We start from the raw sequence: 15,044 nt of genomic DNA, 5'->3' as shown, positions 1-15,044 counted from the left end.
ATTTTAGTATAATGTTTAACTTTCTTTTTTGTCATTTTGCACATTGTCAACTAAAATGTTATTTACGGTTTCTAAAATATGCCATTTTAGGGTAAAACAGACTTAAGTATGATATTAAATATTGAATTAATTTAGAAGTTATTTTCCTTTTCAAAACGGGTGCCATATTGTTGAAATTGGAAATTTATAAACTGGTGCAGTGGACGTTTCCAGTGTTGGCATTTTTTTTTTTTTTATTATAATGAATGTGATTATCCAGTATATCAATACTCATTGATTGTTGTGTGTTCAATTAAATAAGTTGAGTGAAGCTTGAAGTTGAAGTATCCAGCCAACATTGTTCGGAGCTTCTCGTTTTCAGCTAATAGAGACATGACTTTTATGGTTGTGCATTTTGGCACTCGGAGCTCTTTATTGATTTCTGCTGTCAGTACAACCTTTCAGTAGTGCTTATGAAAGTGCCAAGCCGATCTCACCAGCTCCTGGAAAAAGAGTAGCGCTCGTAACTCTCAGAACGGTCTTCAGAAAATCTCTTCCCATCTGTCTTCCTGCTGCTGATGCATGTATGCGGTAATCATTTCTGAGCGATTGGCAGACGATGAGTGATGAAAAATTAGAGCGGTTTAAAAATCAGCCGGAGCGAAAGGTGAAAGCTTTTGTGCTGTGATAAGTACAAGCGTGACACTTTTATCATATGCTAATGAGTCAGTGTTTAATTATCGCCTGCAGCTCAACAGGAAATCATCACAAAGTCAAGCTGGGCTTTATTAGCATGATTGTATTATGAAACTCATATTCAAGTGGAGCTGTTTTGTGTATTGTTGACCTTTCTGTGACGCCAGTTTCTTTGTCTCCAGGCATTACGTCCTACCAAATGTTGAAATTAATGTAGAATTTATCAATATATAATTTAATGTCTAAATATATATAAATTAATATATGATTCACTTAAATCTAAAAAATTGTTTTTTTTTTTTTTTTTTTTAATTATTTAAAAAGCATGTCTGATTTATTGAATTCATAAAAACATTTTTTTATGATGGGGCCCTATGAAATGATTTTTTCCCAGAGATTCTGTTTTCTTAATTTTTCTTGAACTCAAACGCATAAAACATTAATCTTTAAAATCAGATAAAAATGAAACCCTTTCATTTTATAATTTTTCAAGTGGAATTTGTGACGCCAGTGTCTTTGTCTTCCAGCATTACGTCCTACCAAACGTTGCCGAGGAACATGCCGAGCCATCGTGCACAGATCGTCCCACGCTATCCCGAGGGTTACAGGACGCTCCCTCGTAACATGCTGCGGCCGGACAGCATCTCCAGCGCTTCGGGGTCGATGTACGACCGGGCGCTGCAGCCCACGACTGCAGAGAAGCGGCGCTCCATACGGGACGACACCATGTGGCAGCTGTACGAGTGGCAGCAGAGGCAGGCGCACACCCGGATCGGATACGGGACACTGCCCAGCCCCAAAACCATGAGCCAGATCGCGGAGTCCATCCCCACGTCTCCTTCCCACGGATCTCTGGCTGGTTACCACACCTTCTCCCCTAATCGCCCCCTCAACCCTGACTCCCGCTCTGAAGTTACCTCGCCTGTGTTTCGTGGGGACGTGACAATTGAACGCCGCCATCGGCCGCACCTCTCCAAGGTAAAGAGTCACACTGGGTTCCCACAGTATGGAGAAAACGGGAATATTTAAAATAATAAGCATTTCAAAGTCTGGAAAAAAAACAGGTGCTATCTATCTATCTATCTATCTATCTATCTATCTATCTATATATATATAGTATATCAATTATTTCAATGTATAAATATATGATAAAGCTATATAATAAATATTTATAATTCATCTATTAACAACATAATATATTAAGGAACAGAAATTGATAAATGTATACAGTAAAGAGTAATTCACTAAAATCAGTTACACTAAAATGTGCAAATGTATATTTTTTATATCAGTTATAAATATATATATATATATATATAGAACTTATTTAATTCAACATAAGTTAATAAATATATTGTAATTAATAAATGATTCACTAAAATATGTGTATATATATATAGATCATCTTTGACATCACAGCAATAAATAGCATTTTGTCATATATTAAAATAGAAAAGTTATTTTACATTTTTAGTCCTAGTTGTCTTTTGATGAAAATGTTCTTTAAATGTATTAAATATTTTGTCAACATTAAATTCTATAATCATTACTTTCAGTCCATTTTACTCTTGAATGTCCTTATAATTTTACTTGACACTATAATGATATTTGCAATGATAAAATGCAGTAATCATGATCAACTTAAAAAGTATGAACCCTGCATTTATAGAATCATGCTCAGAGATGTTTTTGGGGACAACAGTTGTTTTTGTTTGTTTCTTCTGAGCATGTAATTACCAGATCACGCTAAATAACCGAGCGTTTAGGTTTAATGCACTCTCCAGCAGAACGGTCACGATGATTGCTCTGCTTTCCTCTCTCTCTCTCTCTCTCTCTCGCTCGCTCTCTCTTTATGTTTTATAAATTAATGAATAATATTGAGGGTTTTAAAGATGGAATCATGGAATTATGAAGATGCTTTGTGCACTGTTATAAATGATGATTTATTTTTTGCAATTACAATTTGGTGTTTGTGTGGATTTTAAGTAAGATGGTTTGTATGTTTTGTTGTTAGAAAATTGTTAAATAAAGTAGCTTAAAAATTAAAAAAATTCTCGCTCTCTCTCTCCCTCTCTCCACCCCCCCCCCACTCTCTCTCTCTCCCTCGCTCTCTCTCCCCTCTCTCTCTCTCCCTCTATCGCTCCCCCCCCCCTCTCTCTCCCTCTCCCCCCCTCTCTCTCTCTCTCGCCCCCCCTCTCTCTCTCCCTCTCTCTCTCTCTCGCCCCTCCCTCTCTCTCTCTCTCTCGCCCCGCCCTCTCTCCCCCCCCCTCTCTCTCTCTCCCTCCCCCCCCTCTCTCTCTCTCTCCCTCTCTCTCTCTCCCTCTCTCTCTCTCTCTCTCTCACCCCCTTTCTCTCCCTCTCCCCCCCTCTCTCTCTCTCGCCCCCCCTCTCTCTCTCCCTCTCTCTCTCTCTCGCCCCTCCCTCTCTCTCTCTCTCTCGCCCCGCCCTCTCTCCCCCCCCACGCCCTCTCTCCCCCCCCCTCTCTCTCTCTCCCTCCCCCCCTCTCTCTCTCTCTCCCTCTCTCTCTCTCCCTCTCTCTCTCTCTCTCTCTCTCTCTCACCCCCTCTCTCTCGCCCCCCCTCTCTCTCTCGCCCCCCCTCTCTCTCTCCCTCTCTCTCTCTCTCTCTCCCTCTCCCCCCCTCTCTCTCTCTCTCTCTCTCCCTCTCTCTCTCCCTCTCTCTCTCTCTCTCTCCCCCACCCCCTCTCTCTCTCGCCCCCCCTTCTCTCTCTCTCTCTCCACCAACACCCCCCCCCCCCCCTCTCTGTCAGGTCTCCTATCCTGCCGAGCGCAGGCCTGTTCCTCCCGCACAGAGCATCACTGCACAGTCTCTGCAAGGCAAAACGGTACGCTCTCCCTCTTCTCCACACACCACGTCTTCTATGCAAAGACCACACATCCACAACTTTGCTTTCCTCTCAAACTATTCGCATTTTTCCCTTGCAAGCCACCGAGGACTCGTTGAGTTATTTTAGATGCCGCTCGTTGAAAGTCAACATGAAATCAGAAAATGGCCATATTTACACTCATAACACATGCTTCTGGTCTACTTGTGCATGAATTAAAATATGGTTTCACATGAAAATCTAGCATGTTTTAGAAAGTACAATAGGTTGCAGACTGACTTTAAAGGTAAACGGACATTCAGATGTTATGTTGCAGTACAGAAGGTTATTCTAGCTTTAGGTAGATGAGTGTGTGTGTGTGTGTGTGTGTGTGTGTGTGTGTGTGTGTTTATATTGACAGGAGAAGCGCTAATACCATAAGCTCTTCTTAAAACTATAATTATTATTCTCTTACTTTACGTTCCAGGTTTTGGCAATCTGAAGACGCATTTGTCCCGTTATGCTTCTGCTCATAGTTGGCAGAAATCCTCTGCAGTGTGATTTCAGACAGAGAGCACTTTAATGAAAAAGCCTGCGGTCACTTGATGAAATATTAATAGAGCTCCTCCATATTTGTTTTCCTCATCATCGCTGTGAAAATGTCTTTTGTAGCAGTGCATGAGATTCAATTTAGCACCTAGCTCCTTTGTTTTAGGTAAAAGCCTCTTGGAGAGTTTATATGATCTTTCTTTTTCGTGATATTACTTTTTTTATTTGGATTATTATAACCCAAGATGAAATGACGAACCTAAGATAAAGTCGATTTCAGGGTGACTTTCTTCAGATGTCTCTTAATTGGATAGCAGAACCAGTTTTTAAGGATAAGGTGGCATAAACATAAATTTTCCTTTCTTAAAAGCACATTTGAACTTAATTCAGCTGTACTTTCTGGAAAATCTGGCTTGTACTTTTAGTTTCTAGCTCAAGGACCTGGTTATTCGTGGTTATTTGACTAGTTTATGCAACTTAGCTGAACCTTAGATATTACAGGTTTATCTCAGTCTATTCTGAAAATATTTAATGCTATAAATGTATTCATTTATTTATTTTCTAATCACTAGACCAGTGTCATTTAGTGTTCACATTCTATTATATTAATATTTGGAATTAACATGAATTGGTTGTGCTTAATTATATATGTATGTTTGTATACATGTATACATTGTAGTTATTTGTTTACAGATTTTTTTTTACGTCCTATTAATTATTTACTGATATTTATTTAATATAGGATTATATGGTATTTATTAATATTTTAAATTGTTTATATACATATTTATTTGCTTGATTTTTCCATTTTTAAAAGCCAATATAAACTTAAACCTTAACTTAAACTTACTTGTATACAATTTTAGTATGTATTATTATTTTAAAATAACTATAACATTAAGTTTTTTTATTTTGCATATTTTGTTTATAATTTGTTTTATTAATTTTGTATTGTAATTTTATATATAATTTCCAATTATTTATTTACTGATTTTTTTTTTTATTCATATTGTTCATACTATTGTAGTATTTATTCATATTTAGATGTTTGTATATACATATACCTTCTAGTTATTGTTTACAGATTTTTTTTACTTCCTATTATTTATATACTATTTATTTAGTATAGGATTACAATAGTAGATAGTATTAGTAAAGCTATTTAAGCGTAACCCAAACTTAAACTTACTTGTATACTACTGTAGTATTTATTATTATTTTAAAATAACTATAATGTTATAATGTTTTATATTTTGAATATTTTGTTTATAATTTGTTTTATTAATTTTGTTGTTGATAGGTAAAAATTGATAGCCTGAATGCACTGTAAGTCGCTTTGGATAAAAGCGTCTGCTAAATGCATAAATTTAATTTAATTTTAATTTAATGTTGTGCTTGATTACATATGTGTGTTTGTATTACGTATATATAATGTTCTCATTCATATTATTTATACTACTATAGTATTAGCTTTTATTTTTGTTTACAGTATATTTTTTCCATTTTCATTTTAGTTCAAGTTTCTGTAATTTAGTTGATTTTTCCATTCTTTAAAGAAAATTGAAATCCAAACCAGAAATTCAACAGAACCGGTTTATTCATGGTTACTAAATGAAACTACATGATGCATCTAAAGCTGCTCAATCATGTTGATTAGATATCTATCAGAGGTTTATGTAAGTCTCTACAGTGGTGCACCAGGCATGCATTGTCTGAAGAACTCAACTCAACACATCCTCTTTATCAAACATGGCCCGATTTCCCCCATAAACCCCTTGGTGACGGCCCACACTAACACTGCTCCTGTCGCCCGCTGCAGCCAGAGGAACTGACCCTGATGCTCATCAAGCTCCGGCGGCAGCAGGCCGAGCTCAACAGTCTTCGTGAGCACACGCTCGCTCAGCTAATGCAGCTAAACCTGGAAGCCACTAAGCCAAAGGTCAGCCTCGTGGATCACTAGCCTGTGCATCTCAGGAGTAAAGCGCTTGTTTCGTTTCCCCCATCAAACCCCGGCCACCCCACAACCCAACCTGTTCATTTCCTTCCAAGTTTGGTGGTTTTCCCATTGCTTCCGCATGCTGTTGTGGATTGGATGATGTCTAATGCAATGCATTTTAATGCCAGCTTTAGTGCTCACTGAGTTTGGAATGGTTAAGATTTTAAAAACGCCTTTTATACTTACCAAGTCTGCATTTATTTGATTAAAAATACAATAAAAACAGTAATGATGTGAAATATTTTTACTATTTAACCTGTTAACTGTCACTCACATTTTTGAACATAGACTTGAATGTGCATGATCCAAACCTACATTTTTATAATTCATGAATGAAATCATTTTGTTACGTGACTTTGTGCCATTTTCATGGTAATGCAATGTTTGATTTTAAAATGGGTTTCAGAGGGTGCATGTATATAATTTCTGATGATTACTAAAGTGTTATAGAGAAAAAGGCCACAAAGAAGACTTTTTTTGGGGGCAAAATCATGTTACAAAATGTCATGAATTATAAAAATTTAGGTTTGGATCATGTACTTTTAAGTCTTTTATTTTAACAGGTTAAAATAACTGTTTTCTATGTGGATATGTATTCAAATGTAATTTATTCCTGCGATCTAATATGATTTTTTTTTTGTGTGTCACATGATCCTTCGGAAATCACTCTATTATGCTGATTTGCTGCACAAGAAACATTTCTGATTATTATCAATGTTGAAAACAGATGTGCTGCTTCATATTTCAGTGGAAACCTCGATACACTTCCATTCAAAGGTCAAAAGAAACAAAACAAGCATGCTTTAAATTGATCAAAAGTGACAGCAAATACGTTTTGAATTCAAATTAATGCTGCTCTTTCTATTTGTCAAAATCATTTATTACCGTTTCCACAAAAACATAAAAAGCAGCAAAAACTGTTTTTAACATTGATGATAATAATAAGAACCATTATTAATAATTGAGCAGCAAATCAGCATATTCTGAAGGGTAATGTGACACTGAAGACTGAAGAAATGATGGAAATCAAGCTGTGAATCACAGGAATAAATTACATTTAAACAGATATTCACATAGAAAACACTTATTTTAGTTTGTAATATGTCATAATTTTACTGTATTGTTGATCAATTAAATGCATCATTGGTGAGCCTTCATTGAATAAATCTGAATTATTCCCAACTTTGCACTTCCCTTTCCACTAACATGAGCAAATCCCTCCAGTCCTGTAGGTTTGGATCATGTTTGTGCGGCTGCTGCATGCGTCATGTGTTCCTGTTTGCAATCCTCTTTTAGACGTTTTCTTGAGCCTTTTCTGATTTGCTCTTCGGCTTTGCTTTATCTAGCGAGATGCAGTTTTTCTCCTGCTCTGAAGCCCACGTCTCTGGTTTTTCCTCACTGCTCTCCTCTCATCTGCTTTCTCTTGCCGTCTCTAGAGTGAAATCCTTTCCCATCACCTACAGAGGAATCTGGTGTACTTGGACAGCCAGGTGAGGGCCTTTCCTGTTTCTCACTTCCTGTCTGTCTCTCTCTCATTGTCTTGTTTCTCTCCAGCGCAGATCAAACTCGAGCGTTTTCTCTGTTCTCCGGCCCTCGGTGTATCCGCTGCGGTTCTTAGTTCAGTCGAAGTTCTGCGTCTGTTGGATGCAGATGGAATAGCAGAAAGCATTTTTTTAGCAACATGACATGAATCTTGATTTATCAGTATTCTTCGTTTGTCAGGCTTAATTCTCTCTCTTGTATTTTTCATAATTATTTGTAAAATTGATTGTTGTTTTTGTTTTATACTGTTGTAGCTTGAAGTTTTCCTGCTCTTGTTATGTGTTAATATTTCTAAGTATATTATTTGATTTATCGTCTAGCACATCCCAGTGAACTGTATCTCAGACTAAACATCATCATAGTGGACATCAAGATGATTTCAAGCTCGGGAAGGATTCTGCTTTCTCCTCCAGTGATCTATCTTTTTGAAAAGGGCAACTCAGAATTATCCATTATCCAGCAAATGTTCTTCATTTTCACGTTGTATTGCATTGCTGAAGTGCACACGGTCATTATTCTGGACTAGCGAACGCACGAGTAGCAGACATGTGATGTTTGTGAGGGTCAGAAGCTGTAAAAACACACAGTGCTTTGATAACGTTGTTCCTCCTCCTCCTCGTGCACTAGATGAAGGAGAATGAGCCAGTAATCTTCATGATTCACACTATGATTGAGAACTCTGCGCCAAGGCCACAACTGTACCAGCAAGTAAGGTCTTGGAACACACGGTTATGCTCCTCCCCTCCTGTCATTTGGCCCCGCCTCTTTGTTGAAGCTCCACCCCCTCACTGCCCCATCCTGTGTCGGTTTCGTTCCAGCACATCCCATTGATGTTTCTTGTTGTTGTTGTTTTCCTGTTGAAAGTGGAAGTGTTATTGGCATGGCTTGAAGGTGCTAATGTGCCGTTCATTAGCAATAGCTTTATCCATCACGCCGGCGTTCATGTGTTAGCACAGACGAGCTAAATAAACACTGAGAGCCGATCTGAATCCACTCAGTTTTGAAATAACGAAAGCGTTATCTGTAATTGGTGTGAATGGGCCTTCATTAGATAGAAACCCAGTCACGTCGTGTGAATTGTTTGCTTCGTAAAGTCAGCGAACGGGTCAAAGTTGAAGTATAAAGTGCTTATGACAATGCAATTGTGCTGCTACAAGTGAAACTATAATAAAATAAAGAGTTAAATAATCCCAATGTCATAAGCACAAAAATGTAGTTTTAATAAAATTATAGCAATATGCCGTTTTCATTATAAGAAATATTCATAGCCAATAAATTGCTCATTTGAAATTAATTAAAAAAATATTAGTATTTTGTATGTACATTTTTGTGCTCGTGACAATGGGATTTCTTTTTTGCTTTTTTATTATAATTTCACTAACAGCGTCATATATGAGAAAGAAAAGCAAAGATTTTGTAGATGGATATGTTCATGAGTGTTGCTTAATGTGAGGAATATTCCACAAATGTGTAAAAAAATACAACTTTCAAAATAATTAGTAGAAGGCGTGCAGTTTGACTAAGTAATGCGAGTTGCTTATATCAGACTGTATTTCTGTATTTTGTATGTAATATTAATATTAATTGCTTTTGTCTTTATTGACCATAAAAAAAATATATAATTTTTTTGTAATTTTTTTAACAAGCCATGAAAACTGTATTTTGCAAGGTTTTTATTAAAACTATATTTTTGTGCTTATAGCAATGGGATATTTCAATTATTATTTTATTATAGTTTCACTGGCAGCACCATATATGAACCAAAAACTAAAAAAGTAGATTTTATACATAATACATTCGAGATATATTCATATTTTGTACATAAAATTCATTTTAGTAGCTTAATGTGAAGAATTTTCCACAAATGCTCTGGAAAAAATTATTGGTCATGAACCAATTTTCACTTCAAAACTGCTAGTAAATTTTACAAATAATTACAAATAAACGGCAAGTAACATAGCATCAGATATAAACTAGAAAACAAAGAATTTGTACATAAAATGAATTTAGAATTTTTGCTAAATGTATTTATTTTAGTAGCTCAACTGGAAGATTATTACAAAAGTGTAATTATTCTCAAGTATAAATCTTCCAAAGTATGCATTACTTACATTTGCACTTGAAAACTGGTGTGTATTGATCATGTTTATTTTGTGCTACACCTAGTAAAGAGGAAGAGATGTTCGCTTCACGTGCCAGCGATCTGTCGCCACACATTAAAGAGACACAAAACTGAGAAAAAATGAATACGTTTTGAAAGCTGAGACTTTGTTTTATAGCAAAAGTAACCTGCTCTGTCTTGTCTGACGGCGTGTTGTCAGCGATGTATTTTTCACTGCGTGAGAACGTGATGTGTGGCTTGTCAGACATAACAGCAGAATCTAAGAGGGGCTGATTTTTGCGAAAGGTCTTCGTAAGTCGACTTAAATTGGGATTTTTTCCTGCAGCAGTTTCCTGACACGGTCTCGCGGTTCTCGTGTCCCTGCTGGACTTTGGGATTCAGTCTGTAGTTTTCATTAGTCACACTAACTCAAGGACTGACAGACCCGACCAGAGGGACGTCTGTGGGGAACACCTCCTGAAACCTGCTGCACGAGAGCCATCACCCGCCGAAACTCACCTCCAGATCGTTTTCATCTTACTCAAAACATGAGTGTCGATGGATTCCCGTCCCACAGCAGATGTTGTGGACGTGTACGACACGAGCGCTATTAAGAGTTGTGATTTTTTTATTTTTTCTGATTTAACGCACCAGCTGGTGCTGAAGCAGCGTTATTTCAGTGATGAGATTAATCATATCTACATAAACTCATCCGGCTGCGGAAAAGCGGGAGTGTGTGTGTGTGTGTGTGCCCGCACTGCAAAAAATATTTACTCCTTAAATCAATATACATATACTTAAATATCTTAAATCTTAAATATTATTTAAAAATAAGTCTTAAAAAATTGTTTAACACAAAAAATATCGGTAACACTTTACTTGAAGCCATGAAATTTTGCAATTTTATTTATTTTTTCACTTTTAATACTTTTTTTTTTTTTATACCGTAGCATTGTTCAGATTATTAATTTGTATACGGCATCATATATAACCTACAAAAGTTATCTATTTCTATATAAAATGTTAGATATTCATATTTTGTGCATAATATATATTCATTTTATTATCTTAATATGAAGAATATTCCATAAATGCACTAAAAAAAGGAAACAGAAAAATCACACAGAAAGCACTAGTAAATTTATTTGAAACCTCTCTATATAATTTATAAATAAGACCAAGTTAAATTTAAATGAATATTTTTTACCAGCCATGATCATTTTTTTATTTTGCAATATTTTTACTAAAAAATATTTTGTGCATACGAGATGGGATTATTTATTTTATTTTATTTATTATTTATTTTTTACCTAAATTCTTGTATAATGAATCTACAAGCCATTTTTACAAACTCAGATGCACTGGAAAAGGAAACTTACCCTTTATTTTGTTATTAATTATGGGTGTTGTCTTTAAGTTTTGATATTTCTTAAGTGCAGTAAAAAACCAGGAAGGAAAGATGGGTAATTAATTTTTTTGTCCGCTTTTTAGCATGATTTTCATTTTAGTTGCCTAATGTGAAGAATATTCCATAAATGCACTGGGGGAAAAAATCGGTGAAATATTTTCCATCAATGCATTATAAAAGTAATGCATTAATTATGCCTTGTTACATACCTTATAATGCATTGTATGATCTCGTGAATAATTATAACCACAGTTATAAAAAATGATACTTTAATTCTATTCATTGTTACACTTTTAGAAAGAATGCATTAAAACAGACAGCAAACAACCAGTTTCAGGTGTAACAAGGAATCTGCAAATATTATAGTGCATTTTAACTTTGTTTACAATTATTTATGAAAATATATAATACATTATAATGTGCATTGTGGATACCTTTTATAATGCATTATGGATAAAAGCTTCATTCAAGTGAAGAGTTACCAAAATATCATCAATGGGGTGAGAAACAAATAAGCGTCATTTTGCTTCTCAGGTAAATGTATTTTGATTCAAGTATGTTTAGATGTTTGTACTATAAAATCTTACAAAAATACTAAGCAAGAAAGTCATTTTCTGCAGTGTGGACCCATACAGTATGTGTAAAAATGTGTTTCAAACTTTCCCATTTGCTTCCTAGGAGCTGTTTGGACAGAGTTTGCATGTTTCATGTGGATTGTGTGGTTCGTGTCAGTCCCAGTGCTTTTGTATGCAGTGTGACTGTAGATAAAGATCCCTGTTGCACAGCATTTATATTGCACCGGCTTCAAATGTTACTGTAGTAAAAAAGTTTCTTATTTAAAGTCTCTGACAGTATATTGATGAGTAAGTTGCATGTACAGCCGTAGAAAATCAACTGCACACAGGCTCATGTCGCTTGCTCCATTGCTTCATGCACAGAGTCTCAAAGCAGTCTAGAGCGATGAATTATATAATGCACATCATATCTGACATTATTTCCTTTGATTTCAGCAGATGAGCCCTGAAGAGTACAGAGAAAACACCTACTTATTCAGACCCGAGGAGCTGGACATTGATGTAAGCTGACTCTCTTCCTGAAAACTGATCGTTGCTATTAGTGTATGATTACATTATGACAATTATTATTTGAGCTTGTGCTTCTGTTAAACATTCAAAACAATATAGTATACAAAAACCAGTTATATAGAGCAATTTATACACTTTATGGAGGCATGAATTATCAAACATAAATGATTTTAAAATGTGCCATTTAAATGATTAAACCACTTTTCAGGCAAATATAAAATGTTTAAAAATTATCATTTAGTTTAAACATAAAATTCTGTAGTTCATATTTAAAAATGTAGTTATTTGCAAAGAATAAAATCTTTATATTTTTTTATATAATTATCAATTTAAAAAGCATTTGTGTTTGCTTTTCTTGACCCATTTTTCAATTTCTTTATATATATATATATATATATATATATATATATATATATATATATATATATATATATATATATTTACCAAAATAATTAAAAATGCTGTTGAATAGTTATCAAGATTTATTATAGCGTGTTAGTGGATGATCATTAATTTATCAAGCAACTTTTGAATGCATGAATAGAGATGAATATGGACTAAATATGGAATCATAAAACTTTTAATAAAGTATGAATGCAAACTAAGAGTAAATACTGCTCTGTACATCATTTAAAGCCTTTTAGGGTGCTGAATAACGTACACATTATTCTATAATAATTATTGGAGGCGACTTTACATTTACATATTTTATTTTATTTTACAGATTGTTGTATACTTATTATACATGCCGTTTTCATAACTACTGCACTGAATATTTGTACATATAAAACATATTGATATGCATTGGCTTAAAGAGAATTCACTTGAATAGATGTGACCTTGACTTTACCGTTGCAGGCGAAGTTAAGTCGACTGTGTGAGCAGGATAAAGTAGTGAGAACTCAAGAAGAAAAACTGCAGCAGCTCCACAGAGAAAAGGTAACGCACATCTTCATCTTCATCTTCAGTGCATTGTGAAGCCCGTCTCGTTCACGCATGTGTGTGTGTTTGCAGCACACGCTGGAGACGGCCTTACTGTCGGCCAGTCAGGAGATCGAGATGAGCTCTGAAAACCCCACGGCCGTGCAGAGCGTCATCCAGCAGCGGGACGTCCTACAGAGCGGTCTTCTCAGCACCTGCAGAGAGCTGTCACGTGTCAACACTGTACGTCCCTCGAATACAAATCGCTTGCTTTGATTGATGCAATGATGCACACTCACCCATAATGCTCTGCTGCTGACAGGAGCTGGAGCGGAGCTTGAGAGAGTTCGATCGACTGGAGGCGGACGTCACCATGGCCAAAACGAACCTGCTGGAGCAGCTCGAGGCCCTCGGGAGCCCACAGGTGACACATTTGGTTGAATACTAGCTATACGTGAATTTATATTGAAGATAATTCCATTGACGTTGAGCTGAGCTGAGGTGTGTGTGTGTGTGTGTGTGTGTGTGTGTGTGCGTGCGCAGACGGAGCCGCCCAGCCAAAAACATGTTCAGATCCAGAAGGAGTTGTGGCGGATTCAGGATGTGATGGAGGTGCTGAACAAGAACAAACCTAAGAGAAACGCAGAACCCAGTGAGAGAACCAGAACAACTCAACTCACACCACACTAACAGATATGAGCAACTGGAATGAGCTTTGTTCTTATTATACAGAATTATACATTTTTAAACCTTTTTATAATAAATATATAAAATCATATATTATTTAAGATTTATTTTTCTATTATTTTTTACATATGCTTTTTAATTAAAAAAAAAATCATGGACCTATTTCTTTATAGTAACTTGCAATAACACAAGACAAAAATATATATCTTTTAGCTTTTTTAAATTTCCATGTGTTTTTTAAAATCTGTACATTAACATGAATTACTTAATATTTATCTTTGAATTATTATACTTGTACATGTCTTTTTCTTTCTTTGCAGTAATTTGCAATAATACTCTTCCATTTTCTGATAAATAATTCTATATTTAGATTTTTATAGATAAAAATATTTTTTAAGAATGATTTTTTTGATTATTGTACTCTTTTACATTTTTTTCCATTCATTGTTCTTTATAGTAATTATACCACAAAGCATAAATTATATATTTATAAATGTAAATTTTATAATTCTGTTTTTATATGAATACTTTAAAATGTCTGTTTTTAAATCTTTACATTTACATATATTGTTTAAGATTTATTTTAAAATATACTTTTCTTTATGAAAACTTTTTATTACTGTAATTTGCAGTATTAAAACAAAACTATACATTTTAAAACATTTATCCAGTTAACATACATTTTCATATATTATGCAAGATTTAGTTTAAAATTATTACATTTTTTATGATACTTTTTTTTAACAGTAATTTGCAGTAATAACCGTTTTTATCACTATTATTTTAGTATTACTTATGCTATTATTAATAGTATTTTGAATTAGCCTTTTCCTTTTTGAAATTATGAAAGTTAAATTTAATTTAGCTTTTGTAATTTTATTAGTATTTTTTCTATTTCAGTTCAGCTTTAGTTTTAGTAATTTTAATTATTCAGCTTAAATTTGTTTTATTTCAATTAGTTGCCAAGACAACATTTCTAATTTTCATTTAGGTTGTTATTTATATATTATTTCTGTTTTAAATCAATGAAGTAAAACCATTGTTTTAATTTTAGTTAACAATAGCAACACAAGTTGCATGAAGTATTTCACTCTTCTTCTGTATTATAGGTTTTCCTGGTGCAAACCCCTTGTCAAATCTGCATAAAAGTGAAGTAAGTGATTATTCCACACATCATGAGGATAATCATTGTCTAATTGTCACACACACACACACACACACACACACACTAACGATCCTCAGGAAACCTGTACTGTG

At 34.8% G+C, this 15,044-nt stretch overlaps 1 protein-coding gene across 3 annotated transcripts in view; it reads left to right on the top strand.

Moving 5' to 3' along the window:
• Nucleotides 1-15,044, top strand: part of LOC132098660 (pleckstrin homology domain-containing family A member 5-like) — a 137,017-nt gene that overhangs the window by 111,493 nt on the left and 10,480 nt on the right. For 2 of the 3 annotated variants that reach the window (XM_059504753.1, XM_059504752.1), the window contains exons 12-22: nucleotides 1,203-1,653; nucleotides 3,445-3,519; nucleotides 5,867-5,986; nucleotides 7,480-7,533; nucleotides 8,213-8,293; nucleotides 12,105-12,170; nucleotides 13,038-13,118; nucleotides 13,194-13,343; nucleotides 13,423-13,524; nucleotides 13,644-13,752; nucleotides 14,897-14,940. In XM_059504753.1, the coding sequence (XP_059360736.1) occupies nucleotides 1,203-1,653; nucleotides 3,445-3,519; nucleotides 5,867-5,986; nucleotides 7,480-7,533; nucleotides 8,213-8,293; nucleotides 12,105-12,170; nucleotides 13,038-13,118; nucleotides 13,194-13,343; nucleotides 13,423-13,524; nucleotides 13,644-13,752; nucleotides 14,897-14,940 (1,333 nt within the window). The remainder of the gene's footprint in view (nucleotides 1-1,202; nucleotides 1,654-3,444; nucleotides 3,520-5,866; nucleotides 5,987-7,479; nucleotides 7,534-8,212; nucleotides 8,294-12,104; nucleotides 12,171-13,037; nucleotides 13,119-13,193; nucleotides 13,344-13,422; nucleotides 13,525-13,643; nucleotides 13,753-14,896; nucleotides 14,941-15,044) is intronic. The other variant, XM_059504754.1, reaches the window with a different exon arrangement.

The sequence above is a fragment of the Carassius carassius genome, chromosome 22 (assembly GCF_963082965.1).
Source record: "Carassius carassius chromosome 22, fCarCar2.1, whole genome shotgun sequence".
In the NCBI taxonomy this organism is placed as follows: Eukaryota; Metazoa; Chordata; class Actinopteri; order Cypriniformes; family Cyprinidae; genus Carassius; species Carassius carassius.
The sequence above is the reverse complement of the archived record's forward strand: the minus strand, read 5'-3'. Positions and strand labels throughout refer to the sequence as shown.